The 26329-nt window shown below is 46.7% G+C and overlaps 2 protein-coding genes across 5 annotated transcripts in view; both read left to right on the forward strand.

Annotated features, from left to right (window-relative positions):
• Positions 1-7656, forward strand: part of LOC119964388 (volume-regulated anion channel subunit LRRC8D-like) — a 67725-nt gene extending 60069 nt beyond the window's left edge. For all 4 annotated transcript variants that reach the window (XM_038793789.1, XM_038793790.1, XM_038793791.1 and 1 more), the window contains one exon: positions 4332-7656. In XM_038793789.1, the coding sequence (XP_038649717.1) occupies positions 4334-6895 (2562 nt within the window). In that variant the 5' untranslated portion in view covers positions 4332-4333 and the 3' untranslated portion in view covers positions 6896-7656. The remainder of the gene's footprint in view (positions 1-4331) is intronic.
• Positions 1-26329, forward strand: part of LOC119964389 (volume-regulated anion channel subunit LRRC8C-like) — a 145481-nt gene that overhangs the window by 60036 nt on the left and 59116 nt on the right. The gene's annotated exons all lie outside the window — the stretch shown is intronic.

Below are 26329 nucleotides of genomic sequence, written 5' to 3' on the forward strand. Positions count from 1 at the left end.
AATTCTTTATCTGTTTATTCTGAGACCAATGTAGTTCTGAACATACTGAGTTACTCATAATACTGATCACATTCCAGGGGCGGTGGCTGTGGAGGCTGTGGAGGCTGTGGAGGCTGTGGGGGCTGTGGGGGCTGTGGGGGCTGTGGGGGCTTCTGACGTCCCCCGCAATTGAACAGAGGTTCCTCATCCCCATCGTCCCCCTCCTCCCAACCTTGCTTCGCATTGCTGACCGGCGCCGGGGTAGGAGTAGCATTCTTACGTTTCTTATATTATTTACATTCCCTTTGTAAGACCTCTACTGTTTTAACAATTCCCCCTTTGGTGAGGCCAATACCCAATTTTGAGGCATTTTCCTGCCAGCTAGCCAGTATAGATGCATCTTTCACTGACTGACAGTATTCCCTCCACAAGGCAATTAATTTCTTTGCGGTGGGTTCTTGATAATACAGAAAAATGTGTCATTTGAAACATGAAAGTCTGGCAATATCTGGTTTGAGAGGGTACAGGGAAAGATCCCACAAAAGGTTAATAGCAGCTGCAAAGAGCAGGGTTATAAAATGCAGATTCTTGCTCACAAGCAGGTTTCAGCAGACACACAGGCTTCATGTGGTAAGCTAAAACAATGGCTCACACCTTCATGGAATGTAACTATCTCAGAAAGCATCTGAAAAAGCATGGATGAGAGTTTCAATTGCATTAAGTGACGAATGTTTAAAACAGGCAAGTCTTTCAAGTCACAACCAAGTTAAATTTTAGCATACAGCTAAAAGCAAAGTTTCACACCTTAATTGAAATAAACTCTCTTAGTAAACAGCTGGAAAGAATGGAAGATGCTCAGTCGAATTTAGTGTCAATTTAAGGGGTAAAATTCTACGAACATCAAGTTAATTAAAAGAAAATTGGAGATGACCTGGCTACGAGAAACATCATTTAAGTCAAAATCAAAGTTATGAACTGGGGACAATTGGAAAATTAAACGATTTGAAATCACAGAAATAAAAGTTAACTATTGAAACGAAAGCATTTTTTAAAATCAGATCTGAGAGGAGACGATATGCCCAAAATGAATAACGAGTTGTAGTAAGATGTTTACATCAAAGATACTTTTAAACTATCAAAGTGAAACAAGCCCATATACAATACAGTCATTAAAACTTAATAACTCTTCGAAAGAGAATATAAACCCAGGGAGCAGAAGCAGCAGCACTCTGCAACAGGAGAGAGAGAGAGAGACGCAGCCGGCTGGAGAAAGACAAGGAAAGCAGCCGAGTTTAAACAGCTAATACAGCTCAAGAAGACCAGATTTTAAGTGGTTATTAGCTTACTTCACTTCCTTAATAACGCAGGACCCAGGACACCAATGCTATTAAGGGGTAAGTAGGTAAAATTCTTCGGTGACGGTATGGGTTATACCGGGGGATAGGCTCCGAGAACCCCGCCCGTAAATTCCAGAGAACGCTGCCTGGAATCACGGCGGCAGTCCCGTCCGGAGCCCACAGCCCGGAATCGTCCCCTAGCAGTCCTGAGAACCCCGCCCGTAACTCCAGCGAACGCTGCCTGGAATCACGGCGGCAGTCCCAGGCTGCCCCTAGCAGTCCTGACAACCCCGCCCGTAACTCCAGCGAACGCTGCCTGGAATCACGGCGGCAGTCTCAGGCTGCCCCTAGCAGTCCTGACAACCCCGCCCGTAACTCCAGCGAACGCTGCCTGGAATCACGGCGGCAGTCTCAGGCTGCCCCTAGCAGTCCTGGCAACCCCGCCCGTAACTCCAGCGAACGCTGCCTGGAATCACGGCGGCAGTCTCAGGCTGCCCCTAGCAGTCCTGACAACCCCGCCCGTAACTCCAGCGAACGCTGCCTGGAATCACGGCGGCAGTCCCAGGCTGCCCCTAGCAGTCCTGACAACCCCGCCCGTAACTCCAGCGAACACTGCCTGGAATCACGGCGGCAGTCTCAGGCTGCCCCTAGCAGTCCTGGCAACCCCGCCCGTAACTCCAGCGAACGCTGCCTGGAATCACGGCGGCAGTCCCAGGCTGCCCCTAGCAGTCCTGACAACCCCGCCCGTAACTCCAGCGAACACTGCCTGGAATCACGGCGGCAGTCTCAGGCTGCCCCTAGCAGTCCTGACAACCCCGCCCGTAACTCCAGCGAACACTGCCTGGAATCACGGCGGCAGTCTCAGGCTGCCCCTAGAGACGATAACCGCAGGGTTCACTCACTTACCCTCTTTAAAACGGGTTCGCTGGACTGACCTAGATCTCGCAGAGGCTTCTCGACAAACCAACGGCAAGGCTGAGCAACGATCAAACTGGTAGTAGGCGAATACCAAGGTGGAAAAGAAATTTTTACTCACGTTGGGGGCCAAATTCGTCCTCTACTTTGAACGAGCTCAGTCGATTACGCCGGTTAGTTGCGCAGACCCCTCTGGAGATCGCCGTACTGGCCACCAAATGTGAATTGCGCTTTCACGTATCTGATCGTCAGTCCAGAAGTAAAACACTCGAACACGTCAGTAACGAATATTCGTTTATTCACGGCCGGGACAAATCTCTAAGCAGTCGGGTAACCACCTTCGAGAAGTGCCAAAATCCCAGAATAAGGACTGTATTTTTATACATTTTACAGCTTAGGGGTGGTCCCCTTAAATTCCTAGATACACCTATGATTTGGCAAGGATCCAGAACATGTACATATATGGAATTATTCTTCGAGGTCGGGAGGTTATTTTTGACATAATCATTAACACAAGTCACTATTAATTCTGTTACAAAGGTTTTTCTTATCCCATGGCCATCTGGCCCAACTTACTCCAAAGCCCATTCCTTTTACATTTCAATGTTTATTTGTTTCAACTGGTCAAACGAGCTTAATTGCGCTATCTCCGCAATAACGTAACGCTTCCCATTCATTCCATTCTTTGACTTTTTGACCTCTCTGCTTTCACAGATGCGGGTCAGAACATTAAATGGTACCAAAGCCACACTCCCCTTTTTCCATCCCATGACCTTCTGACATCTCTGCTTTCACAGATGCCGGTCAGAACACGCTCCCTTTATTTCATCCCTTGACCTGTTGACATCTCTTTCACAGAGCTTTTCAGAACTGTTATATTAACCCTATCAGCGAAGTTCCAAATGAAATCCACTTCTACAACTGTACGGCCTAGTCTTACTCTTATTTCTTATGTTCTTAATTTTTATGTCTCTACATTCTTAAAACCTTTTACATCTCTAACTTTTGCTGGTGCTGATGAATTGTCCCCTGTTCCAGCTCCAGTGATGCTGCCTGACCCGCTGAGGATTTGCAGCGTGGCCCATTTTTCATGATAGAATTAAACTTCTTGCATGGTTGCAAATCACTGAGCATTGTTGTAATGCAAACTACCACACTCTAAAACATTTCTTATTCAAGTGTGTCCATTGGGACTTTGCTTTGTTTAAATTGGGATGAGCTTAAGTTCAAATTCCGTCAGCCTTTTGATTGTACGTACCAATATTGTTCACTCCAAAGTGTTGCCAACACTGTTTCTCCTCTTATCTGCCCCTTTATGAAGTGAAGTTGCATAGGGACCACACGCCCTCTTGCTGCTTGCCTTTTTAAAAATTAATTCTTGGTATCTGGTTTATTACTATTTTCCTGTGAGTCCGTGGTGGTACAGTCCAGCAGGCTATTTTTCACGTGACAGCGGATGGTGAATGTTGCCCTTCTCTGGAGAAGTAGCCTGCCACCAGAACCAGGCCTCGGCATTGCTGCATATGACAAAGACATAATTCAAAGCAAAAGCACTGGCCAACTTTTGGGTTGTTTTACAATTCATTCGTGGGATGTGGGCCGTGCCACTGGCTGGGCCACGTCACTGGCTGGGCCAGCATTTATTGCCCATCCCCAATTGGCCTTGAACTGTAAGTGGCTTGTCGTGCCATTTCAGAGGGCATTTAAGTGTCAACTCCTTTGGTGTGTCCTTACACCAGGCAATTGAGACCCAGAGCTGGATTCTCTGCTGTCGGGATTCTCCGTAGCGTCGGCAGCCCGAGGATTTCCGACAGCGTGGGGCTGCCTGCAATGGGCAACCCTATTGGCCGGCTGGCGAGACGGAGAATCCCAGGGGTGCTGTTCCGGCGGGACGGAGAAGCCCGCCCCCATTGTCCAACTTCAATCACATGAGGGATTAGACTGACATCCTTTGCGTCTCGCAGTAGTACACTGAATTGCACAACTGACCTAATAATTGTGCAAGGAGGGGAAGGCACTCGACTCCTAATTTGGAAGATGATTTTGTCTTAGCTCCAATAATTTCCTCCTTGTTTATTCTACCTTTTTTGTATTTTACAGGAATGTTTACCCTCACAGAAGTTGCATCTCTTAATGACATACAGGCAACCTATCGAATCCTGAAACCATGGTGGGATGTGTTCATGGATTATTTAGCCATTGTAATGTTGATGGTCGCTATCTTTGCTGGCACCATGCAGCTGACCAAAGATCAAGTTGTGTGTCTTCCTGAGCCCCTATCAGATGAGAGGTCGGAAACCCAGCGCGGCGTCACTGAGAGCCCTGCGAAAGGTCCCAAAACATCTGTCATGTCCGATTTAGAAAGCGCAACATCTTCAAGAGGCAGCCGGAATCATGCTTCTGGGGGAGCCTTTGAAAGCGTGTCTGCAATAACCATTGACCGACCCGATGACGTCATCGATCCCGACGTACAAAGAGGCCCTTTCAACTTTGGTCGCCCGACGAACTTAGAGTACCAGCAATATATTTTCATCAATCAGATGTGCTATCACGTGGCCTTGCCCTGGTACTCCAAATACTTTCCCTACCTTGCCCTGATCCATACCCTCATCCTGATGGTCAGTAGCAATTTCTGGTTCAAGTACCCCAAGACCAGTTCAAAGATCGAACACTTTGTCTCTATACTGGGCAAGTGTTTTGAGTCTCCCTGGACCACAAAGGCACTGTCTGAAACTGCATGTGAGGACTCGGAGGAGAACAAGCAGCGCTTTAAGACCTCTGTGGCAAAGCATTTATCGACGGGCAGCGAGGAGGAAAGCCCCAGCTCCAGCACACCTATGATATCCAGGACTGGCCCTAAATTTTCAGCAGAGAAGCCAGTCATTGAAGTTCCCAGCATGACCATTTTGGACAAGAAAGATGGGGAGCAGGCGAAAGCCCTTTTTGAGAAAGTCCGTAAGTTCCGTGCTCATGTCGAAGACAGTGATTTGATATACAAACTCTATGTTGTCCAGACAGTCATAAAGACAGTGAAGTTAATGTTTATTTTATGTTATACGCTTACTTTTGTGACTTCTATAAGGTTTGATCATGTCTGCGAACCAAAGATAGAGCATTTGACTGGATATACTCATTTTTATTGTACTCACAACATGGCTTTTATGCTACGAAAATTATTAATTAGTTACATTGCACTCATTTGTGTTTATGGACTGGTTTGTATATATACTTTGTTTTGGCTGTTTAGGCGGCCCTTAAAGGAATACTCATTTGAAAAAGTCCGTGAAGAAAGTAGTTTTAGTGATATTCCAGACGTTAAAAATGACTTTGCATTTTTGCTGCATATGGTTGATCAATATGACCAACTTTACTCAAAGCGCTTTGGAGTCTTCCTGTCAGAGGTGAGTGAAAACAAACTGCGGGAGCTCAGTTTGAACCACGAGTGGACTTATGAAAAACTCAAGCAGCACGTTTCGAGGAACCCTCAGGACAAGCAGGAGCTGCACCTCTTCATGCTTTCCGGAGTGCCCGATGCTGTGTTCGACATGACTGAGCTGGAGGTACTGAAGCTGGAGCTGATCCCTGAAGCAAAGATTCCTGCCAAAATTTCCCAAATGACTAATCTTCAGGAACTGCACCTTTACCATTGCCCTGCTAAAGTGGAGCAAACTGCCTTCAGCTTCCTCCGGGACCACCTTAGGTATCTGCACATCAAGTTCACTGACGTTGCAGAAATTCCCACCTGGGTCTACTTGCTTAAAAACCTGCGTGAACTGTACCTAGTCGGTAATTTGAACTCTGAAAATAATAAGATGATAGCTCTCGAGTCACTTCGAGAATTGAAACACCTGAAGATCTTGCATCTGAAGAGTAATCTGACCAAAGTTCCTTCAAACATCACTGACGTTGCGCCGCACCTCACTGCGCTGCTGGTTCACAACGATGGAACAAAACTGTTGGTGCTGAACAGCTTGAAGAAGATGATCAATCTCACTGAGCTGGAGCTGCAGAACTGCGAGCTGGAACGAATCCCGCATGCCATTTTCAGCTTGACTAACTTGCAGGAGCTGGACTTGAAATCCAACAACATTCGCACAATCGAGGAGGTGATAAGTTTTCAGCATCTGAAGCGCCTGACGTGCCTCAAGCTGTGGCACAACAAAATCATCACCATCCCTTCATCCATCAGTCTGGTGAAGAACCTCGAGTTGCTTTACCTCTCTCAGAACAAACTGGAGTCTCTCCCAGCGGCTCTCTTCGCTCTGCAGAAGCTGAGATACCTGGATGTGAGTCACAATTCCATTGCAGTCATTCCCGTGGAGATCACATCCCTCCAGAATTTACAGTATTTTGCAGTCACAGGAAATAGGGTGGAAATTTTGCCAAAGCAGGTCTTTAAGTGCACAAAGTTGCGGGTTTTGAACGTGGGCCAAAACTGCATCACTTCCATTTCAGAAAAGGTCGGCCAGCTGGTGCAACTGACCCAGCTGGAGCTGAAAGGGAACTGCCTGGACAGACTGCCAGGGGAGTTAGTCCACTGCCGCCTTCTGAAGAAAAGCGGGCTTGTCGTTGAGGATCACCTCTTTGACACCCTTCCCTCCGAGGTTAAAGACCTCTTTAATCAAGACTTTAACTCAAACTCAACGTTTGGCACAGGAATATAAATTATTGAGCAAAGCGTATGTAGCAGCTTTGGAATGTTTGTTTGCTTGTTAACTGGAAAAAAAATGTATAAAATAGATCAAGGTACTTAACAAAAACATGGCAACTGTTTAAAAACTAGATGAGGTGATGCTAGTTTTTTTTGCCCTGAAAAAACACTCAAATCACTGTAATAAATTGTAACCAATTAACTAAGTGTTGGTCACTGGTTGTCTTATACAAATCTGTCAATGACTGAATATTTGTTCATATATCCTTGTTTGTAAATGTATGTGATTATAATTTATTCTTGACAATTTTTAAAAAACAACTTAATTTTCATAACCTGTCAACGGCCTCTCTCGAGCCACTCCAAATGCATGGCCTCTCTCAGTTTTGCTACTAATCTGACCATTGCAGGGTTTGTAGAGTGAGCACCAGTGCATCTTAAACACTTTATTTTTCTCCCCGAGGGAGCCAGCAGCCTGGCTCCACTCCTTTTCCTAGCCCAACTAAGCTCAGAGGTTCGTCATGCTTGACATGAACTCGTATTTTGTGTGTGTCTTTCTCTCTCTCTCTCTCTCTCTCTCTCTGGTACCTCATCACCTGTTACTTTTTTTTGTCTGTATTTCTGTCGGAAGAGAGTTGAGTTTCAGGCTTTAAACTGTTGTGGATTACACACGCAGAACGTGCCAATATCTGGCTCTTCGCACCAATTTCAGCTGTTTCTAAATAAAAGAAAACAAACTCACTTCAAATGAATTGTTTTTGTTTACTTACTCTAAAGAATGGAGGCCCAATGAGTCTAATTTCAGTGCCAGCTCGCCCCCCCCCCCCCCCCCCCCTCCCCAAACCACTACTCTATTCACCTCAGTAAGTCTATTGCTTAATTACCTAATAAGTACCTATTGCTTCGTAGAGGCGATGTGTTCAGCCTCGCAAATCATGGCGACTTGCCATCTCGGGCGACGACTCACTCCCAGAATTCCCTCTGATGGAATAGGATAAGGATGTGTCACGACACATGTCCTATTCAGTGTTTCTGCGTGATTTTATAAGAAGTAGTGCTTCATATTGGCCTTGACATCAATCTGCAGACAGAGGTCGAACCAGTGGGGGGGGGGGGGGGGGGGGGGGGGGACATGAATGTTGGCAACTTTCTCCCTCCTTTGCCAGCTCCCTTTCAATCTGTGCAGATGCACAGGCTTCTGTGTAAATGAATAGGGTTGCTCTGGGATGCACTTTGGCTCTCCTCCAATATACGTCATGCTTGACTCTGGTACAGACCTGAAATTACGCCATATGATTCACTTAAATCAAAGGCTCTTCCCAGCCGAGATGAGATCTCATCAATACATAGGAGAAACACATTCTCGGGCCCTTGTTCTTCCACTTTCCCAAATGTTGGAAAATCCCAGTCATGCTTTAATTGCCTCATTGCTGGGAAGTGCATATGAATCCAGAAAAACGTCAAAAGGAGTTTGTTATTAACAAAAATGCAATTGCAAATTACCAGCTCTTAAGGCTTATTATTAAGCAAAAATGCAATTGCAAATTACCAGCTCTTAAGGCTTGTTATTAGCAAAAATGCAATTGCAAATTACCAGCTCTAAAGGCTTCCATTTTTGGCATGTGTTGCAGAGCTGTAAGGATGAGACACATCCTAGATCCTAGTTAACTGATCTGGGCAAATAAAATGCTGTAGAACTCCCACAACTTGATTTATGTGACCCTGCCTTAAGGACAAGAACCTTCATTGAATCTGCCACCGGACCTCAGCTGGAGGTCTGTGTATGGGACTGTGAATGCTGATGGTATTTCCATACACCTAACTCCCTTTCCTGCAATTGAACAGTTCGTAGCTCTCAAAAGCTTGGGCGTGACATTTTGACACCTGGAAGAGAGGATGAAGGGGCTGGGAGAATTTGGAAGGGGCCGTGGGTGGGTGGGGAATTGAGCTTGGAATGAGAATATTATTCTCTCCCATGATGAGAGTATGAATGGATCAACAAGGCAAGTCGGTGCTTTCAACTGTTCGAAACGACAACTTGTGCAGATTCGCAAATGGCCGTTTGGACGTACAAACTTGAGCATTGCTTGAAAAAAGACATTTTGTCAAAGTTTATCGCCTTGCACTCATCAGGCGAATCACAAGAATGTCAATGTAAGGGAAAGAACAACTTTAAAAAAGAGTGCTGATTGGTTGACAAGTGGACTCTAACTGGATGAGGTGTTGCCATGGAGAATGCACCAGTTAGTGGTGACTGACTGTTAGCTGCCAAGAATTGTTTGAAAAGTTAAAGTAGCTAGCTTAACTCTGGTCATGGCATTGCTCTGAGAAATGAACCAGCGAATGGCTGTCACTTGTTTTGTTTAGCTGAAACAGGCGCAATATGTGTACGTGTTCTTTCTGTCTGCAAATAACACGGTCGTGTGTATTAATGTAGCTTCTAGCACACACAAATGCATCACACTGTGAGCGGGACTGACCATATTAAATTGGTTGTCAGTGTAATTTTTACCACACCATGGGTCATTTACTGAATGGGCTTAAGGCCTTTGACCCTGAAAAGTCTACCTTAGATTATCCTGGGATCTCAAAGATTTGAGTAACAGCTGCAAGACAAAAAGCTTTGATGAAATGCATTTTTTCAGCAATACCAAAAGGGATGGTAATTATATTGTCTCCTTCACATCTTCCGGATGTCCAAAAGTACTTCATCGACAAAGAATTAGTAGTCGCAGGCGCAAAGTAGGCATTTGTGCTTGTCACTGTCCCTTAATCTTCGTTTTAAATGAAGCAGTGAGCATAATCCAGCAAAGAAACAAAGTGTAAAATAACAAATGTACAAACAGTTCTTCAGATGTGGAAATATAAAAGCTTTATGTTTCAGGTGCAGGCATTCTGTCATAACTTAGTAATTCTGATCAGGTACCCAACATATCCTTTCTCTTTACAGCGGCGCACAAACTGATATTTCCAGCATCTAGCCTTATCTAAACTTCACAGCTCAGGGTTCCAGGTTCGATTCCCGGCACCGGTGACTGTCTGTGCGGAGTCTGCACATTCTCCCCGTGTCTGCGTGGGTTTCCTGTGGGTGCTCTGGTTTCCTCCCACAAGTCCCCAAAGACGTGTTGTTAGGTGAATTGGACATTCTGAATTCTCCCTCTGTGTACTCGAAAAGGGGCCGCAATGTGGCGACTAGGAGCTTTTGGACCATAAGACATAGCAGCAGCATTAGGCCACTCGGCCCATCGAGTCTTCTCCGCCATTCAATCATGGCTGATATTTTTCTAATCCCCATTCTCCTGCCCTCCCCCCATAACCCCTGATCCCCTTACTAATCAAGAAGCTATCTATCTCTGTCGTAAAGACACTCTGATTTGGCCTCCACAGCCTTCTGTGGTAAAGAGTTGCACAGATTTACCACCATCTCGCTGAAGAAATTCCTCCTCATCTCTGTTTTAAAGGATCGTTCCTTTGGTCTGAGATAGTGTCCTCTGCTTCTAGTTTTTCCTACAAGTGGAAACATCCTCTCCGCATCCACTCTATTCAGGCCTCACAGTATCCTGTATGTTTCAATAAGATCCCTTCCCCCATCTTTTTAAACTCCCAACAAGTACAAACCCAGTGTCCTCAACTTATCCTCATACGACAAACTCTTCATTCCAGGGATCATTCTTGTGGACCTCCTCTGGACCCTTTCCAAGGCCAGCATATCCTTTCTTAGATAGGGGCCCAAAACTGCTCACTGCCTCCAATTGTGGTCTGACCAGAGCCTTATACAACCTCAGAAGGGCATACCCAAGTCCTGTATTCTAGCCCTCTTGACACGAATGCTAACATTGCATTTGCCTTCCTAACTGCTGACTGAACATGTACATTAACTTTAAGAGAATCGTGAACAAGGGCTCCCAAGTCCCTTTGTGATTCTGATTTCCTAAGCACTTCCACATTTAGAAAATAGTCTATGCCTCCATTTCTCCTTCCAAAGTGGTACTTCTTTGCCCATTCTCCTAGCCTGTCCAAGTCTTTCTGCAGCCCGCTTGCTTCTCCAATACTACCTATCCCTCTACAGATCTTTGTATCATCTGCCAACTTAGCAACAGTGCCTTCAGTTCCTTCTTCCAGATCATTAATGTATATTGTGAAAAAGTTGTGGTCCCAGTACAGACCCCTGAGGCACACCACTAGTCACCGGCTGCCATCCTGAAAACGACCCCTTTATCCCCACTCTCTACCTTCTGCCAGTCAGCCAATCCTCTGTCCATGCCAGTCACCATGGGCTCTTAACTTATTTAACAGTCTCCTATGTGTACCTTTTCAAAGGCCTTCTGGAAATCTAAATAAATCATGTCCACTGGTTCTCCTTTGTCTAACGTCCTTGTTACTTCCTCAAAGAACTCTAACAGATTTGTCAGTCCTATTTCATCATGCACTTCCATGTACTCCGCGATCTCATCTTTAATAACGGACTCCATTTGTGCGTAGGTTTCCTCTGGGTGCTCCGGTTTCCTCCCACAGTCCAAAGATGTGTGGGTTAGGTGGATTAGCCATGCTAAATTGCCCCTAGTGATCCAAAAAGGTTAATTCGGGTTACTGTTTCCAGGGGATGGGGTGGAGGAGGTGTGTGCTTGTGTGGGGTGTTCTTTCCAAGGGTCGATGCAGACTCAATGGGCTGAATGGCCTCCTTCTGCACTGTAAATTTTATGATTCTATGATTCCGCGATCTCATCTTTCATAATGGACTCTAAAATCTTACCAATGACCGAAGTCAGGCGAACCGGCCTATAATTTCCCGTCTTCTGCCACCCTCCCTTCTTAAACAGCAGTGTTACATTAGCCATTTTCCAGTCCTCTGGAACCCTTCCTGCCTGCAGTGATTCCTGAAAGATCACCACCAATGTCTCCACAATCTCCTCAGCTATTTCTTTTAGAACCCTGGGGTGTAGTCCATCCGGTCCAGGTGATTTATCCACTATCCACCTTCAGACCTTTCAGTTTCCCCAGAACCTTTTCCTCAGTAACGGTCACTGCACTCACCTCTGCCCCCTGGTTCTCCTGGAGCTTTGGCATCCCACTGGTGTCTTACACCGTGAAGACTGATGCAAAGTAAATATTCAGTTACTTTGCCATCTTTTTGTTTCCTATTATTACTTCTCCAGCCACATTTCCCAGTGGTCTAATGTGTATTTTTGCCTCCCTCTTACCTTTTACATATTGAAAACAACTCTTCCTATCTTCCTTTATATTACTAGCTAGTTTTCACTCAGTTCATCTTCTCCCCCCTTATTGCTTTTTTAGTTGTCCTCTGCTCGCTTTTAAATAGTTCCCAATCCTCTGGCTTCCCACTAATTCTTGCCACTTTGTAAGCTTTTTCTTTTGCTTTTATGCTATCCTTGACTTCCCTCGTCAGCCGTGGATGCCTCATCCTCCCCTTGGCATGTTTCCTCCTCCTTGGGATGAATTTCTGTTGTGCCTCCCAAATAACCCCCAAAAATTCGTGCCATTGCCGTTGCACTGTCTTCCCTGCTAGGCTCCTTTTCCAATCAACTCCGGCCAGTTCCTCCCTCATGTTTTTGTAGTTATCTTTATTTAATTGTTACATCTGATTGCAGCTTTTCCCTCTCAAACCGTAGGATAAATTCTACCATATTGTGGTCACTGCTCCTTAAGTTCCCTAATCAAGTCTGCCTCAATACACATCACCAAACCCGGAATTGCCTGTTCCCTAATAGGCTCTGTCACAAGCCGCTCCAAAAAACCCATCTCTTAGACATTCCACAAATTCTTTTTCTTATGATCCACTACCAACCTGATTTTCGCAGTCCACCAGCATATTGAAGTCGCCCATGATTATTGTATTATTGCTTTTCTCATATGCCTTTTTCAGATCTATTTTCGGCCCACATCCTGACTACAGCCAGGGGGCCTGTACAGAACCTCCGTCAGGGCCTTTTTACCTTTCCGATTCGTCAGCTCTACCCACACAGATTCTATGCCTTCTGATCCTATATCGCGTCATGCTATTGATTTAACTTCATTCCTTACTAACAATGCAACCCCATCCCCTCTGTCAATCTGTCTTTTTGATAGGACACATAATCTTGGATATTTAGATCCCAGCCCTGATCCCCTTGCAGCCACGTCTCTGTGATGCCCACAACATCATACCGGCCAATTTCAATGTGCGCAACAAGCTCATTTACCTTGTTCTGTATACTGCACGCATTTAGGTACCATAAGACATAGGAGCAGAATTAGGCCACTGGCCCATCGAGTCTGCTCCACCATTCAATCATTTTTTAAAAATAAATTTAGATTACCCAATTATTTTTTCTATTAAGGGGCAATTTAGCGTGGCCAATCCACCTACTCTGCACATTTTTGGGTTGTGGGGGCGAAACCCACGCAGACACGGGGAGAATGTGCAAACTCCACACAGACAGTGACCCAGAGCCGGGTTCGAACCTGGGACCTCAGCGCCGTGAGGCGGTTGTGTCCACCATTCAATCATGGCTGATATTTTCTCATCCCCATTCTCGTGCCTTCTCCCCATAACCTCTGATCCCCTTATTAATCAAGAAAGTACAACACCCTCAGTCCTGAATTGCCCACCTTTCTTCTCACACTTGTCACCTTTTTTGCTCTGCCTGAGGGTGATGTTGTTCTCTTATTCTGGTTCTCTATTTCCCCTTCTAAGCTAACATTCTGGTTCCCACCCCCCTGCCTATTAGTTTACATCCTCCAGAGTGACTCTAGCAAACTTCCCAGCCAAGATATTTGGTGCCCCTCCAGTACAGGTCCCACCTGCCCCGGAAGAGATCCCAATGGTCCAGAAATCTGAACCCTCCCTCCTATACCATCAGTTTAGCCACATGTTTAGCTGCACTATCCTCCTATTTCTAACCTCACTGGCCTGTAGCACAGGGAGTAATCCTGAGATTACAACCCGAGAGGTCCTGCTATTTCGCTTATTGCCTAACTCCCTGAACTCCTTCTGCAGGACCTCATCACTCTTCCTACCTACGTCGTTAGTACCTGTGCGTACTACGACCTCTGACTGTTCACCCTGCCCCTTCAGGATGTCCTGTGTTCGTCCAGATACATCCTTGACCCTGGCACCAGGGAGGCAACATACCATCCTGGAGTCTCTTTCACGTCCACAGAAGCGCCTATCTGTGCCCCTTACTATGGAGTCCCCTATAACTATCGCTTTCCTGCACTTTGCCCTCCCCTGCTGAGCAACAGAGCCAGTTGTGGTGCCACTGTTCTGGCTGCTGTTGTTTTCCCCTGACAGGCTATCCCCTCCATCAGTATCCAAAACGGTATACGTGTTAGAGAGGGGGACAACCACAGGGGATTCCTGTACTGACTGCCTGCCCTTTCTAGCAGCCACCCTTTTGTCTGCCTGCACCTTGGGTGTGACCGCATCTCTATAACTCAGTAACTTCATTGCAATGTTAATGTAAGCCTACTTGTGACAATAAAGACTATTGTATTATTATTAATCTTTTAATCACTATTGCATAATCATCTGGTGGTGGCACTGCCATTAAAACAGTGAACTGAGGAATACTACACAAGTTGTTTGTTCTCTTATCACCAGTATTAATGCCTGGGCCCTAGATTGAGGCCACCCAAAGCTGCAAATGATCTGCAGTTAAGAAGACTCTCATTCCGAAAATGATGAAATCCCGTCATAAGAATTTGTGCTCAGTTGTAGATATTGGAGTAAATGTGCCTGAATCTTGGTAAAATCAGCACAATTTATATAAGCGCAAGAAAGCGTGTTGGAAAGTTTCTTAGCGAGAGGACAGAAGGTTTTTTTTGTGATCTGTCATGGTGATGCAGTTGGCGGGGCGGTGGGGGGAGAGGGGAGTCAGATAAGCACATTAGCGAGAGAGGAGTTGATGGATATGCTTAGAGCAACGTTGGGTGGGAGCATTAAAATCAGCATCACCAAGACAGACTGACTTATTTCTGCAGTTGTAAGTTCTGTGCAACTCTCTGTAAGGATTCCAGGAGTCCAGCCAGTACTGAGTCCTGTTGCTAACCAAATGATATGAGTTCTCCTGAGATGGAGATGAGATCAATATTTATCAATAATCCCCGTTTGCTGGAACAGGAGATTGGCTTTGCGCACACTTTTGAGAAAGTTCCCTCTCGGCTGGTACAGATTCCAAGAGGTTTTAGTGCCCACGGCTGAAGAGGGACTGGGCTGAAATAATTCTGGGTGAAGAGCCACATCGTGTGCCCTGTGGGTTTATTCTAATGTGTGCGTGTGTGTTTTAACACATGGATGCAAAGCCATGACAACTGTGTGCAAGAAAATATTTATCCTTTTCAAACAATAGTACTTGCCGACTTTCTAAGCACGGGGGGGGGGGGGGGGGGGAGCCCCGTAAGTGGTCCGAATTCAGGTCTAGGATTTTACAGATATTGCCCTGTTTAAATGGGCAATGGCCTCTTTTTAAAAGCTAATATAATAATAATCGCTTATTGTCACAAGTAGGCTTCAATGAAGTTACTGTGAAAAGCCCCGAGTCACCACATTCCGGCGCCTGTTCGGGGAGGCTGGTACGGGAATTGAACCCGCACTGCTGGTCTTGTTCTGCACTACAAGCCAGCTATTTAGCCCACTGTGCTAAACCAGCCACTAACCAGCTGGTTACCAATTGGGCAAAATGCATTTTTATATATCGAACAATTACAATTTTAATTGTAGTGCAAATACAGTGTACCTTTGGAGCTTTCTTAGTGATCTGAATGAATGTGAATCCAGTCCACAATCATGAGCTGTTTGTTTCAACCCTACTGCACTGTCAATGCAAGTCTATTGGTTTTTGCTACTGCACGATTTCGTTGTGGACTTTTGAAAGACGTCATGGGGTAGAAATTGGTTTCCGGCGAAGATTTGAGACAGCCATTATCAGAACGATTGCCCATTACTAGCACAGCCTAACATTCAGTGCTACTATATTCAATATCCAGCTGACAGTATTCTGCCTATTTTATGCCACCTCTGGGTGGATTTCTACCTCGCTATTTTACAATGAGTCCTGCCACAGTAACTTTAAAAGAAACTTGAATAGTGTTGGTCTTGGTCTTTCTTGCATGCCAGTTTATTAATACTCCAAAGTTTGGTTATCAAAAGCCAATTATGTCTTCTATTGAGCTGTAATTTGGAATATATGTCTTGTTGAATTTCAGGACAAAGCTTTGCTGTCTTAAAGGCAATGCACCATTAGTTGTTAATCAAGCCGGTCTTGGTTGTTTTCAGAACACAATAAAGGTGCTTAAAATGTTCACTTACTGCACCTTGCTAATGCAACCAGGACATTTGATACCACGGGTCATGACTGCCCTCTAGTGTAACTTCAATGGCATGGTCAGTGAATTGTACCAGAAGTACAAGGGTGACTCCTTCTTACCTCCTCCATCTGTGTCTGTGACACCCAAAACAAATGTCTGTGCTAAACCTGCGCCACTGACCAGAAGTGTAATTAGTTGAAAAGTGATATAACTCATTTTTTTCCTATGGTGGAGATTCTTACGTGCACTAAAATTCATTTGTATAAAGTATTAAAATGCAGTTTCCTGACCACCTGCACAGCTCAATTCAAATTGGCTAGCCAGTCAGTATTAAACTATTGCTTCAATTAACTCAAAAGGCAAAAACTCTGCCTTCTCCAGTGGAGTTTTATTAAGACGAGTATAAGAGACACTTTGTTTCTAATGTCGGTAGGTTTTGGAAGTGTTTTTGGTTTTTTTTGCTGCTCAAAAGTGGTCCTGTTTTGATGCACGCAACGCATCAGCGCAGAATGGTGGACAAGTAATGATGTCTGGATCCAGTCTGAATGCCAAGTGTTCATGTTTCATTGTGTGAAGTGTCTTTCAGGGGAGGACATCTGCCATCCTTAACTGGTCTGGCCTACATGTAACTCCAGATCCACAGCAATATGGTTGATGTGTCCTCTTTAATGGCCGGGCAAACCATTCAGTTCTTGGGCAATTAGGGATGGGCAGTAAATGAGGGTGAGGTGAAAGGATGTGGGCGGCACGGTAGCACAGTGGTTAGCATCGTTCCTTCACAGCGCCAGGGTCACAGGTTCGATTCCCGACTTGGCTCGCGGTGCGGAGTCTGCACGCTCTTCCTGTGTCTGCGTGGGTTTCCTCCGGGTGCTCCGGTTTCCTCCCACAAGTCCTAAAAGACGTGCTGTTGGGTGAATTGGACATTCTGAATTCTCCCTCAGCGTACCCGAACAGAGGCCGGAATGTGGCGAATAGGGGCTTTTCACGGTAACTTCATTGCAGTGTTAATGTAAGCCTACTTGTGACAATAAAGATGATCAAATCCTGGTGAAGTCAGTTTTTTTTAATACTCTGCGCTTCGGAGAGGTATAGAACCTACATTGTGCCAGTAAGGACTGGGAGAACTGTTACAGAAATTATGCCATGATAGTTAGTCTTCTGTTGGCCATTTTTTGTTTGATATTGCCATCTATTTCATTTTTTTGCTGTCCTTGCTGCTGATATTAAGCAATCCTGAACAGCACATCCAACATTTTGGAGATCCTTTTGAATTTGCACATTTCATAACAGCAAATGGAAGTGCATCGAGCTAGCTCCTGTTTGTCACTGGGATTGAGGCACACCAGCGTTGTGTTGAGGTTGGTATCAGTCCAGTTTAATTCGCTAACAAATCACATTTTGATTTAGCCAGTTCAACAGTGCCAACTCTGAAGAAGCAGTCAAACTACTGGAGAAGACATGAGGAACAATGAGAAGAACAGAACATCTAAGATGACGATTTTTAAAAATTGTTAATTGAGGGAAAAAGCAATCAAGTGCTTCAAGATAATGACACAGTAAGATGTATAATGGAATTATAAGAATCTAAGAGTGTAAATAAAGATAATAATTGAAATGCCTTCTGTTTATTACTTATTCATTGCAAAACCAACTCCTCTGCATCACCTCAACACACATCAGATGATTTGTAATTTCCTATTTATCGCCTGTTTGATTAGCTTGATCGATCCTGAGGATTTACTGTCCTCACCGCACCTGACTTGGTGACGCAACCTCATGACACTTGAGACATCGCGTGAGATTTAATCGAACCGTGCGAGACGTCACAATCTGGATCTCTCCCGCAAAGGGGTTGGGGGGGGCTCGAGGACCCTGGAAGAGATCAGTTGGATGCAGTGGGGGGATTCGGAGGCCGCTGTGGGTTCGCTGAGGGAGGTTGCTAGATCAGGGTTGCCTTTAAAAAAGGTGCCCCGATCCGCAATGTGGTACTGAAAATAGGCTGAGAAAATACACATAGGCCAGGAACAGAAACTGTCTCATCAGGTGCTGGCTGCAATTGATGCTGGCCATCTGCAACAGTGCCCACGCCAAGGCAGACACCTGTTACAAGCTATATGGACTTTGTGATTACCCACTCCAAGTCTATGAATATGTAACAAACTTCCAGACACAGGTGATCAATTTTGCAGCAGGACCAAGAACAGACAAAAGAAGTCATCAGACATTTTAATCAGCTAATGGCTGTGAGACAAAGGGAGTTTCAGAGGACAATGGGTCTTGATTGAATCACCATGGATAAACAGGAATATCCCGTCTTTCCCATTAACCAGTTGGGGTCTGGCTAGGACAATGACCAGTGGTGGGCATATACATATGACTCAATCCAAGCTTCCCAGTATAAAGAAAGCAGCACCGAACAGATCCTCAGCAATAACCTGGGAGTTCCCCAAGCACAACCACCACAAGAAGACAGGACCCTGGGTTTCGAACCCAGAGAAGACATCAACATGGAGTGATTGTAGCCTGACAGCTTCCTTTACTAAGTGCGGGTAAAACCCAAAACTCAGCTGTGAGTCTGTGTCATAATCTCGAGTAATAGAATGGTGAATAAAATTGCGTTAAATTGAACCTGTTTTGTGCTTTGTTCATCTGGCAAATAAGGGCACCTGAGTAAAACGTTTGAGTAAGTAAACTGGTCGAACGTATCAGAGGTTTTAAAGGTACAACAGCGAGTACTCTTCCTGCACTGCTGAGCTGAGTGGGTCAGTACAGGAAATGCTGTAAGGCATTTCCTTGCTGAGGCCAAAAACACGGCAAAGTTCTCAGTGCCGAGAAACACCCCACAAAACACGGACAAAAGCAGGCTCTGTTTTTTCCCCATCGAATCGTGCCTCTTGTGTTTGTCCTGATGAGTGCAAGATGAAAAGCTTCAGCGACATGACTCTATTTTCAGCAATGCTGTATCCGTGTATTACACATTGTTGAAGATGTGACGGTGCCTGTGCTGATTCTCAGAGATACACCCCACCCTTTCCCCATAATATTTTTTATATTCAAATATTTAGTTTCTTAAAAGCGGTGGATTTTGCTTCAACCACTTCCTGGTAAGGCATTCTATGTGCTAACAACCCTCTGCACCGTTTATAGGAAAAATGTGTCCACCACTGTTTTTTGGTGATAATCCTTCGTCCTCTAGTTACTGAATCATTCAGAAGTGGAAATGTTTTCGCAAATTTACCTTATTAAAACCTTTCAATGTAGAACACAGGTATCCTCTTTCCAATGAAAAGATCCCCTAGTTTCAATACTATTTCCTCATAATTAAAATCTCTCGCCACCGGTATCATCTCAGTGAATCTCTCCTGCAACCCTGCCAAAGTTGAACTTCAACCCCAGTATTTTCCAACTGCAGTTTTGCTTCACTTCTGCATCTCTTGTTTATAAATAATTTTAAAGGGCAGCACGGTGGCGCAGTGGGTTAGCCCTGCTGCCTCAGGGCACCGAGGTCCCAGGTTCAATCCCGGCTCTGGGTCACTGTTTGTGTGGGTTTCGCTCCCACAACCCAAAGATGTGCAGGGTAGGTGGATTGGCCATGCTAAATTGCCCCTTGATTGGAAAAAATTAATTGGGTACTCAACAGCGTCATTAACCAGAGGTCTCACTTTTAAAGATTTGTGTATTTGGATGACTACTTCTCCCAGCTCCGCTTTGTCTTTCATTTATTCTACTGTCTGTAATTTTTGATCTTGTAGCTCCTGTCTCAAGCTCCCTTCAAAAAGTGCAATGGTCACAACCCTGTATTTAGGAGATTCCGATTCAGAAAACACTTCTGTTTCCATTTCTTTAGCCATGGTGCCATACTCTCTTAATTTTATTAAGACTTTTCCCATGCAGCACCCTATCAAATACATTGTTAAAATCCTTGTACAGAATTGTTGCCTAAATGATTGTCATCTCTGTAGACCATGACATGCTAAATTTGCCTTGTACTTTCACTTGTATCTATATTATTCAGAACAGGGTAGCGAGGAACAGTACATCTCTGCAAGATCCTACCGTGTTCTGTTAGATATGAGTCAACATACTGTAGTACCAGGAAACACTGCACCAAACAACACAAAGGTCGCTTTTCTACCCTCTTGAGGGGCTCTTGGTCATCAGTCAATACTGAATAATATATAAGGGAAAAGCAGATTATGCTATTGCCTTCTCTTAACTTACGAAATAGGAGAAGAAATAGGCTATTCGGTCCCTCAAGCCTGCCCCACCAATAAGTATATGGTCAATCTGGTTGTGTTTCGAGTTTCACATTCCCATCGTATCCCCGACAACCTTTGATCACCTTGCCTAACAAAAATCTATCTACGTCTGCCTTAAAAATATTCAATGACCCCGCCTCCACTGCCTTCAGAGTCAGAAAGTTCCAAAGTCGCACAATTCTCTGAGAGAAAGAATTGTCTCTGCCATCTACGCGTGACCCCCTAGTTCTGGGTTTACCTACAAAAGGAAACACCCTCTCCATGTCCACCTTGTTAAGACCATTCAGGATCTTGTATGCTTCAATCAAGTAATTCCTCACTCTTCTAAAGTCCAGTGCAAACAGGCTCACCTGTTCAAACTAGTCTCAATCTAGTAAACCTCCTCTGAATTGTGTCCAATAAATTTATATCCTTCCTTGAAAACGGAGACCAAAATTGCAGAGTATTTGAGATGTGTTCTGATCGATGCCCTGTATAACTGAAGCATAACATCCTTATTTTTATGTTCAATTCCTTTTGTAATAAAGGATAGCATTCCATTAACTTTCTTGCTTACAACTCCCGAGCTCCCAGGTTCAATTCCCGGCTTGGGTCACAGTCTGTGCGGAGTCTGCACGTTCTCCCCGTGTCTGCGTGGGCTTCTTCCCACAGTCCAAAGATGTGCAGGTTAGGTGGATTGGCCATGATAAATTGCCCTTCGTCCAAAAAGGTTAGGTGGGGTTACTGGGTTATGGGGATAGGGTGGAGGCGTGGGATTAAGTAGGCTGCTCTTTCCAAAAGCTGGTGCAGACTCGACGGGCCGAATGGCCTCCTGCACTGTAAATTCTATGATTACATGCTATACCTGCATATTAACTTTTTTGTGACTCACATACAGGACTACTTACATTCCTCTGCACCGCAGAATTCTCAAGTCTTTCTCCATTTAAGCAAAAGTGAATAACTTCATATTTTCCCACATAATACTCCATCTGCCCGATTTTTGCTCACTCACTCAACCTATCTATATCTGTCTGCAAACTCAAATCCTTCTTCACATCATACTTTCCTACCAATCTGTGTGTTGTTTGCAAATTTAGCTACCCTGCCTTTGCTTCCCTCATCTAAATCATTGATGTGAATTGTAAAAGCTGAGATACCTGCACTGACCGCTGTGGGACTTCACTCGTCACATCCTGCCAATCAGACCAAGATCCATTTATGCATACTCCCTGTGTTCTGCCTGCTAGTTAATCTCTACATACTAATGGACAGCATGGTAGCATTGTGGATAGCACAATTGCTTCACAGCGCCAGGGTCCCAGGTTCGATTCCGGCTTGGGTCACTGTCTGTACGGAGTCTGCACGTTCTCCCCGTGTCTGCGTGGGTTTCCTCCGGGTGCTCCGGTTTCCTCCCACAGTCCAAAGATGTGCAGGTTAGGTGGATTGGCCATGATAAATTGCCCTTCGTGTCCAAAATTGGCCTTAGTGTTGGATGGGGTTATAGGGATAGGATGGAGGTGTTGACCTTGGGTAGGGTGCTCTTTCCAAGAGCCGGTGCAGACTCGATGGGCCGAATGGCCTCCTTCTGCACTGTAAATTCTATGATAATCTAATATGTTACCGCCCTACACCATGAGCTTAAGCTTTTCGCAATAACCTTTGATGTAGCATCTTATCAAATGCCTTTTGGAAATCCAAGTACAGTATGTCTGCAGGCTCCCCTCTATCCACAACACGTGTTACTTAAACCCTTCACAAAACCATGCTGACTCTTCCCAATTATGTTGAGTATGTCTGGGTGGGAACATCTGACGTTCCTGGAAAATTCAGCGTAAGTCGGTTTTGAATATTGAAATGTATTTCAATTCATGGTAATCAGGTTCATGCCCCCACAGGGCGTGAATCTGGTTACTTCACCAACAGGGGCGGGAAAATCTTATTTTGAGATCTTCCCATCACAAATCCTATCCTGGCCCTCTTGTGAGACTTTCTCGCCATAATGAGATTTGCGCCTGTGCCGAACAGAGGCGGAAAATCACCCCCTGTGTTTTAAGCACTCTTTCTTCAGCGCTGTCTTCTGATGCAGTATAAATTGTCAATCACTTTACTGTTGGCTTATCTTGTGTCCCTGATGAGTGCAAGATGAAAAGCTTTGATAGATGTCTCTTTTTTCAGCAATATCTTTGAACTATTAAATTCAAATTTCCGAATTTCCCACAATGAACTGCTGGGCAGACTGTTCGAGTTATTAGCTTAGTGATATACCTTCAATTCACCGTGAGGCGGAGAGAGCAAGTGAACAATAGGCTTTATTAGTCATGAATTTGCCTAACTAGAGTCAGTAGTACAGATGAATGCCGCCCACAAGAGGCCGGCTTATATATGGCCCCGGTGTGGGTGGAGCCAGAGGCGGAGCCATACCAGGGTTACAGTACAGTACCTGGAAGCAGTTCATATCACCACTTCCAGGTCACAGGTTACAGGTTATGGTATCATGCATACATTATGGTGAATACATTCACCACATTCACCTCCTGTTAAAAAAATCACGTCCAGCGGGGGTGACGTGGGGTCATTACATATTCAGTCTATCTGGAGTCCGGATCATTCTCTTCGACCTCCACAGCTCTGGCGGTGAGGCGGGCACAGTTGTCGCAGGTGGTGACTCCAGGGGCATTGTGTCTGGAGCTTGAGCCTCAGTCCGGGGTGTCTGAGACGGTTGGAGTGCGGGGGTAGGGTGGGGGGTGATGGTGGTGGCAGTATCAGCGCGGGACAATACAGGAGACCCAGGGGGGCGTATGGGGCGCTGTGAATGGCGGCGGGGAGGGGGGGGATGGAGGTGGGGGGGACACGTTGGCGGGGGAACCAGCTGGCGCCAGGTCCCATAGGGAGACCGTATCTTGCCGTCTGTCCTGGTGCGCGATGTAAGCGTACTGGGGGTTAGTGTGGAGCAGCTGGACCCTCTCGACCAGGGGGTCGGTCTTATGGCTCCTCATGTGCCTCCGGAGAGGGACTGGTCCCGGAGTTTTCAGCCAAGATGGAAGCGAGACCCCGGAGAGGGACTTCCTGGGAAAGATAAACAAACGATCGTGAGGGGTCTCGTTCGTGGCCGTGCAGAGAAGCGATCTGATGGAGTGGAGGGCATCAGGCAGGACCTCCTGCAAGAGGGGGATTGGGAGACTTCTAGACCTAAGTACCAGAAGAACGGCCTTCCATACCGTCACGTTCTCTTTCTCCACCTGCCCGTCTCCCTGCGGGTTATAGCTCGTAGTCCTGCTCGAGGCGATGCCTTTGTTGAGCAGGTACTGACGCAGCTCATCGCTCATGAACAATGTGCCCCGGTCACTGTGAACATAGGCAGGGAAACCGAACAGTGTGAGGATGCTGTGCAGTGCCTTTATTACGGTGGCTGAGGTCATGTCGGGGCAGGGGACGACGAAGGGGAAGCGGGAGTACTCATCGATGATGGTGAGAAAGTATATATTCCGGTTGGTGGAAGGGAGGGGCCCTTTGAAGTCAATGCTTAGGTGCTGAAAGGGCCGGGAGGCCTTTACCAGGTGGGCCTTGTCTGGCCGGTAGAAGTGCGGTTTGCACTCCGTGCAGACTTGGCAGTCCCTGGTCATTGCCTTGACCTCCTTGGTGGAGAAGGGCAGATTGCGGGCCTTAATGAAGTGGGTAAGCTGGGTGACCCCTGGGTGGCAGAGGTCATCTTGCGCGCTGGTGCATGTGCCGCGGGACAGGGAATCTGGGGGCTCGTTGAGCTTCCCAGGACGATACTTGATATCGTAGTTGTAGGTGCAGAGTTCGATCCTCCACCTCAAGATTTTATCATTTTTTATTTTGCCCAGTTGTGCGTTGCCGAACATGAAGGCTACCGATCGTTGGTCAGTGGCGAGGGTGAACCTCCTATCGGCTAGGTAGTGCCTCCAGTGCCGCACGGCTTCCACTATGGCTTGTGCTTCCTTCTCGACCGAGGGGTGTCGAATTTCGGAAGCGTGGAGGGTCCTAGAGAAGAATGCGACTGGCCTGCCCACCTGGTTGAGTGTGGTGACCGGTACGACATCTGACGCGTCGCTCTCTACCTGAAAAGGGATGGACTCATCCACCGCATGCATTGCGGCCTTGGTGATATCGGCCTTGATGCGGCTGAAGGCCGAGCGGGCCTCATCCGTCAGGTGAAATGTGGTTGTTTGAATAAGTGGGCGGGCTTTGTCCGCATAGTTGGGGATCCACTGGGCGTAGTATGAGAACAGCCGCAGGCATCGTTTGAGGGCCTTGAGGCTGTGGGGAGGGGGTGCATAAGGTCGGGGCCGGGCCCCAGGACTCCGTTCTCTATGACATAGCCGAGGATGGCCAGTCGGGTAGTACGGAAGACTCAATTTTCTTTGTTGTATGTGAGATTGAGGGATTGGGCGGCCTGGAGGAACCTCTGAAGGTTGGCGTCATGGTCCTGCTGATCATGGCCGCAGATGGTCACATTGTCCAAGTACGGATATGTAGCCCGCAAACCGTACTGGTCTACCATTCGGGCCATCATTCTCTGAAAGACCGAGACCCCGTTAGTGACGCCGAAGGGGACACTGAGGAAGTGGAGAGTCGGCCGGCTGCTTCAAAGGCAGTGTACTGGCGCTCTTCCAGGCGGATTGGGAGCTGGTGATTGGCCAACTTCAGATCGACCGTGGAGGACACACGGTACTGCGCGATCTGGTTGACCATCTCTGCTATGTGGGGGAGGGGGTATGCATCGAGTTGCGTGAATCGGTTAATTGTCTGGCTGTAGTCCACAACCATCCGATTCTTTTCCCCGGTCCGGACAACCACCACTTGTGCTCTCCAGGGGCTGTTGCTGGCCTCGATGATCCCTTCACTCAACAGTCGCTGGACCTCCGACTTGATAAACGTCATGTCCAGCGAACTGTACTGTCTGCTCCTGGTGGCGATGGGCTTACAGTTGGGAGTGAGGTTCGCAAAGAGTGATGGGGGGAGACCTTGAGGGTCGCGAGGCTGCATACCGTGAGGGGGGCAAGGGTCTGCCGAACTGTAGGATCAGGCTTCGGTGGTTACATTGGAAGTCTAATCCGAGCAGCAGGGGACGCAGAGGTGGGGGAAGACGTAGAACTTACAACGAGTGTACTCTGCGCCATGCATCGCGAGATTGGTGATACAGTACCCCTGGATCTGAACCGAATGGGACCTGGAGGCAAGGGAGATTGTTTGGGAGGCTGGGTAGGTGTGGAGGGAGCAGTGCCTTACCGTGTCGGGGTGCTCCCGGAGTCAAAAAGACAGGGGGTCTTATGCCCGTTGACCCTGACGACCATCATGGAGTTCTTCAGCTGTTTTGACGAAGACTGGTCGAGGGTGACTGCGCTCAGCTGCGGGTAGTCTGTGTGGTCAGTGGAGTAACAAGATGACGGCCCCCATGAGTTGCACGTGTCGAGCTGGGGCGAAGATGGCGACCAAGATGGCCGTCCCCATCGGTCGGTATTGGGGCCGGCAGCCAAGATGACGGCCCCCATGAGTCGCACGTGTCGGGCTGGGGTGAAGATGGTGACCAAGATGGCTGCCCCCATCGGTCGCACGTGTCGGTCGGTGTTGGGGCCGGCAGCAAGATGGCGGCCCCCATAAGTCGCACGCTGCCGGTGACACATCTGACGGGGGCTTTCCGGGCAGGCATGCAGCCGCATTGCGGGGTCTGTGGGGCTGCGAGTCCATGGGTCGGGCCTGGTGTGCTTTCGGTTTCTGGGCCTTAGGCCGGCCCAGACTGACCCTAGCGAAGTGCCCCTTTTTCCCACAATCACTACACGTTGATGTGCGGGCTGGGCAGTACTGCCGGGGTTGTTGGCCCTGGCCGCAGAAGTAGCACTGCGGTTCCCCGGGCTGGGCTGGCAGACGCGCAGCAC

Source organism: Scyliorhinus canicula, chromosome 4 (assembly GCF_902713615.1).
Source record: "Scyliorhinus canicula chromosome 4, sScyCan1.1, whole genome shotgun sequence".
In the NCBI taxonomy this organism is placed as follows: domain Eukaryota; kingdom Metazoa; phylum Chordata; class Chondrichthyes; order Carcharhiniformes; family Scyliorhinidae; genus Scyliorhinus; species Scyliorhinus canicula.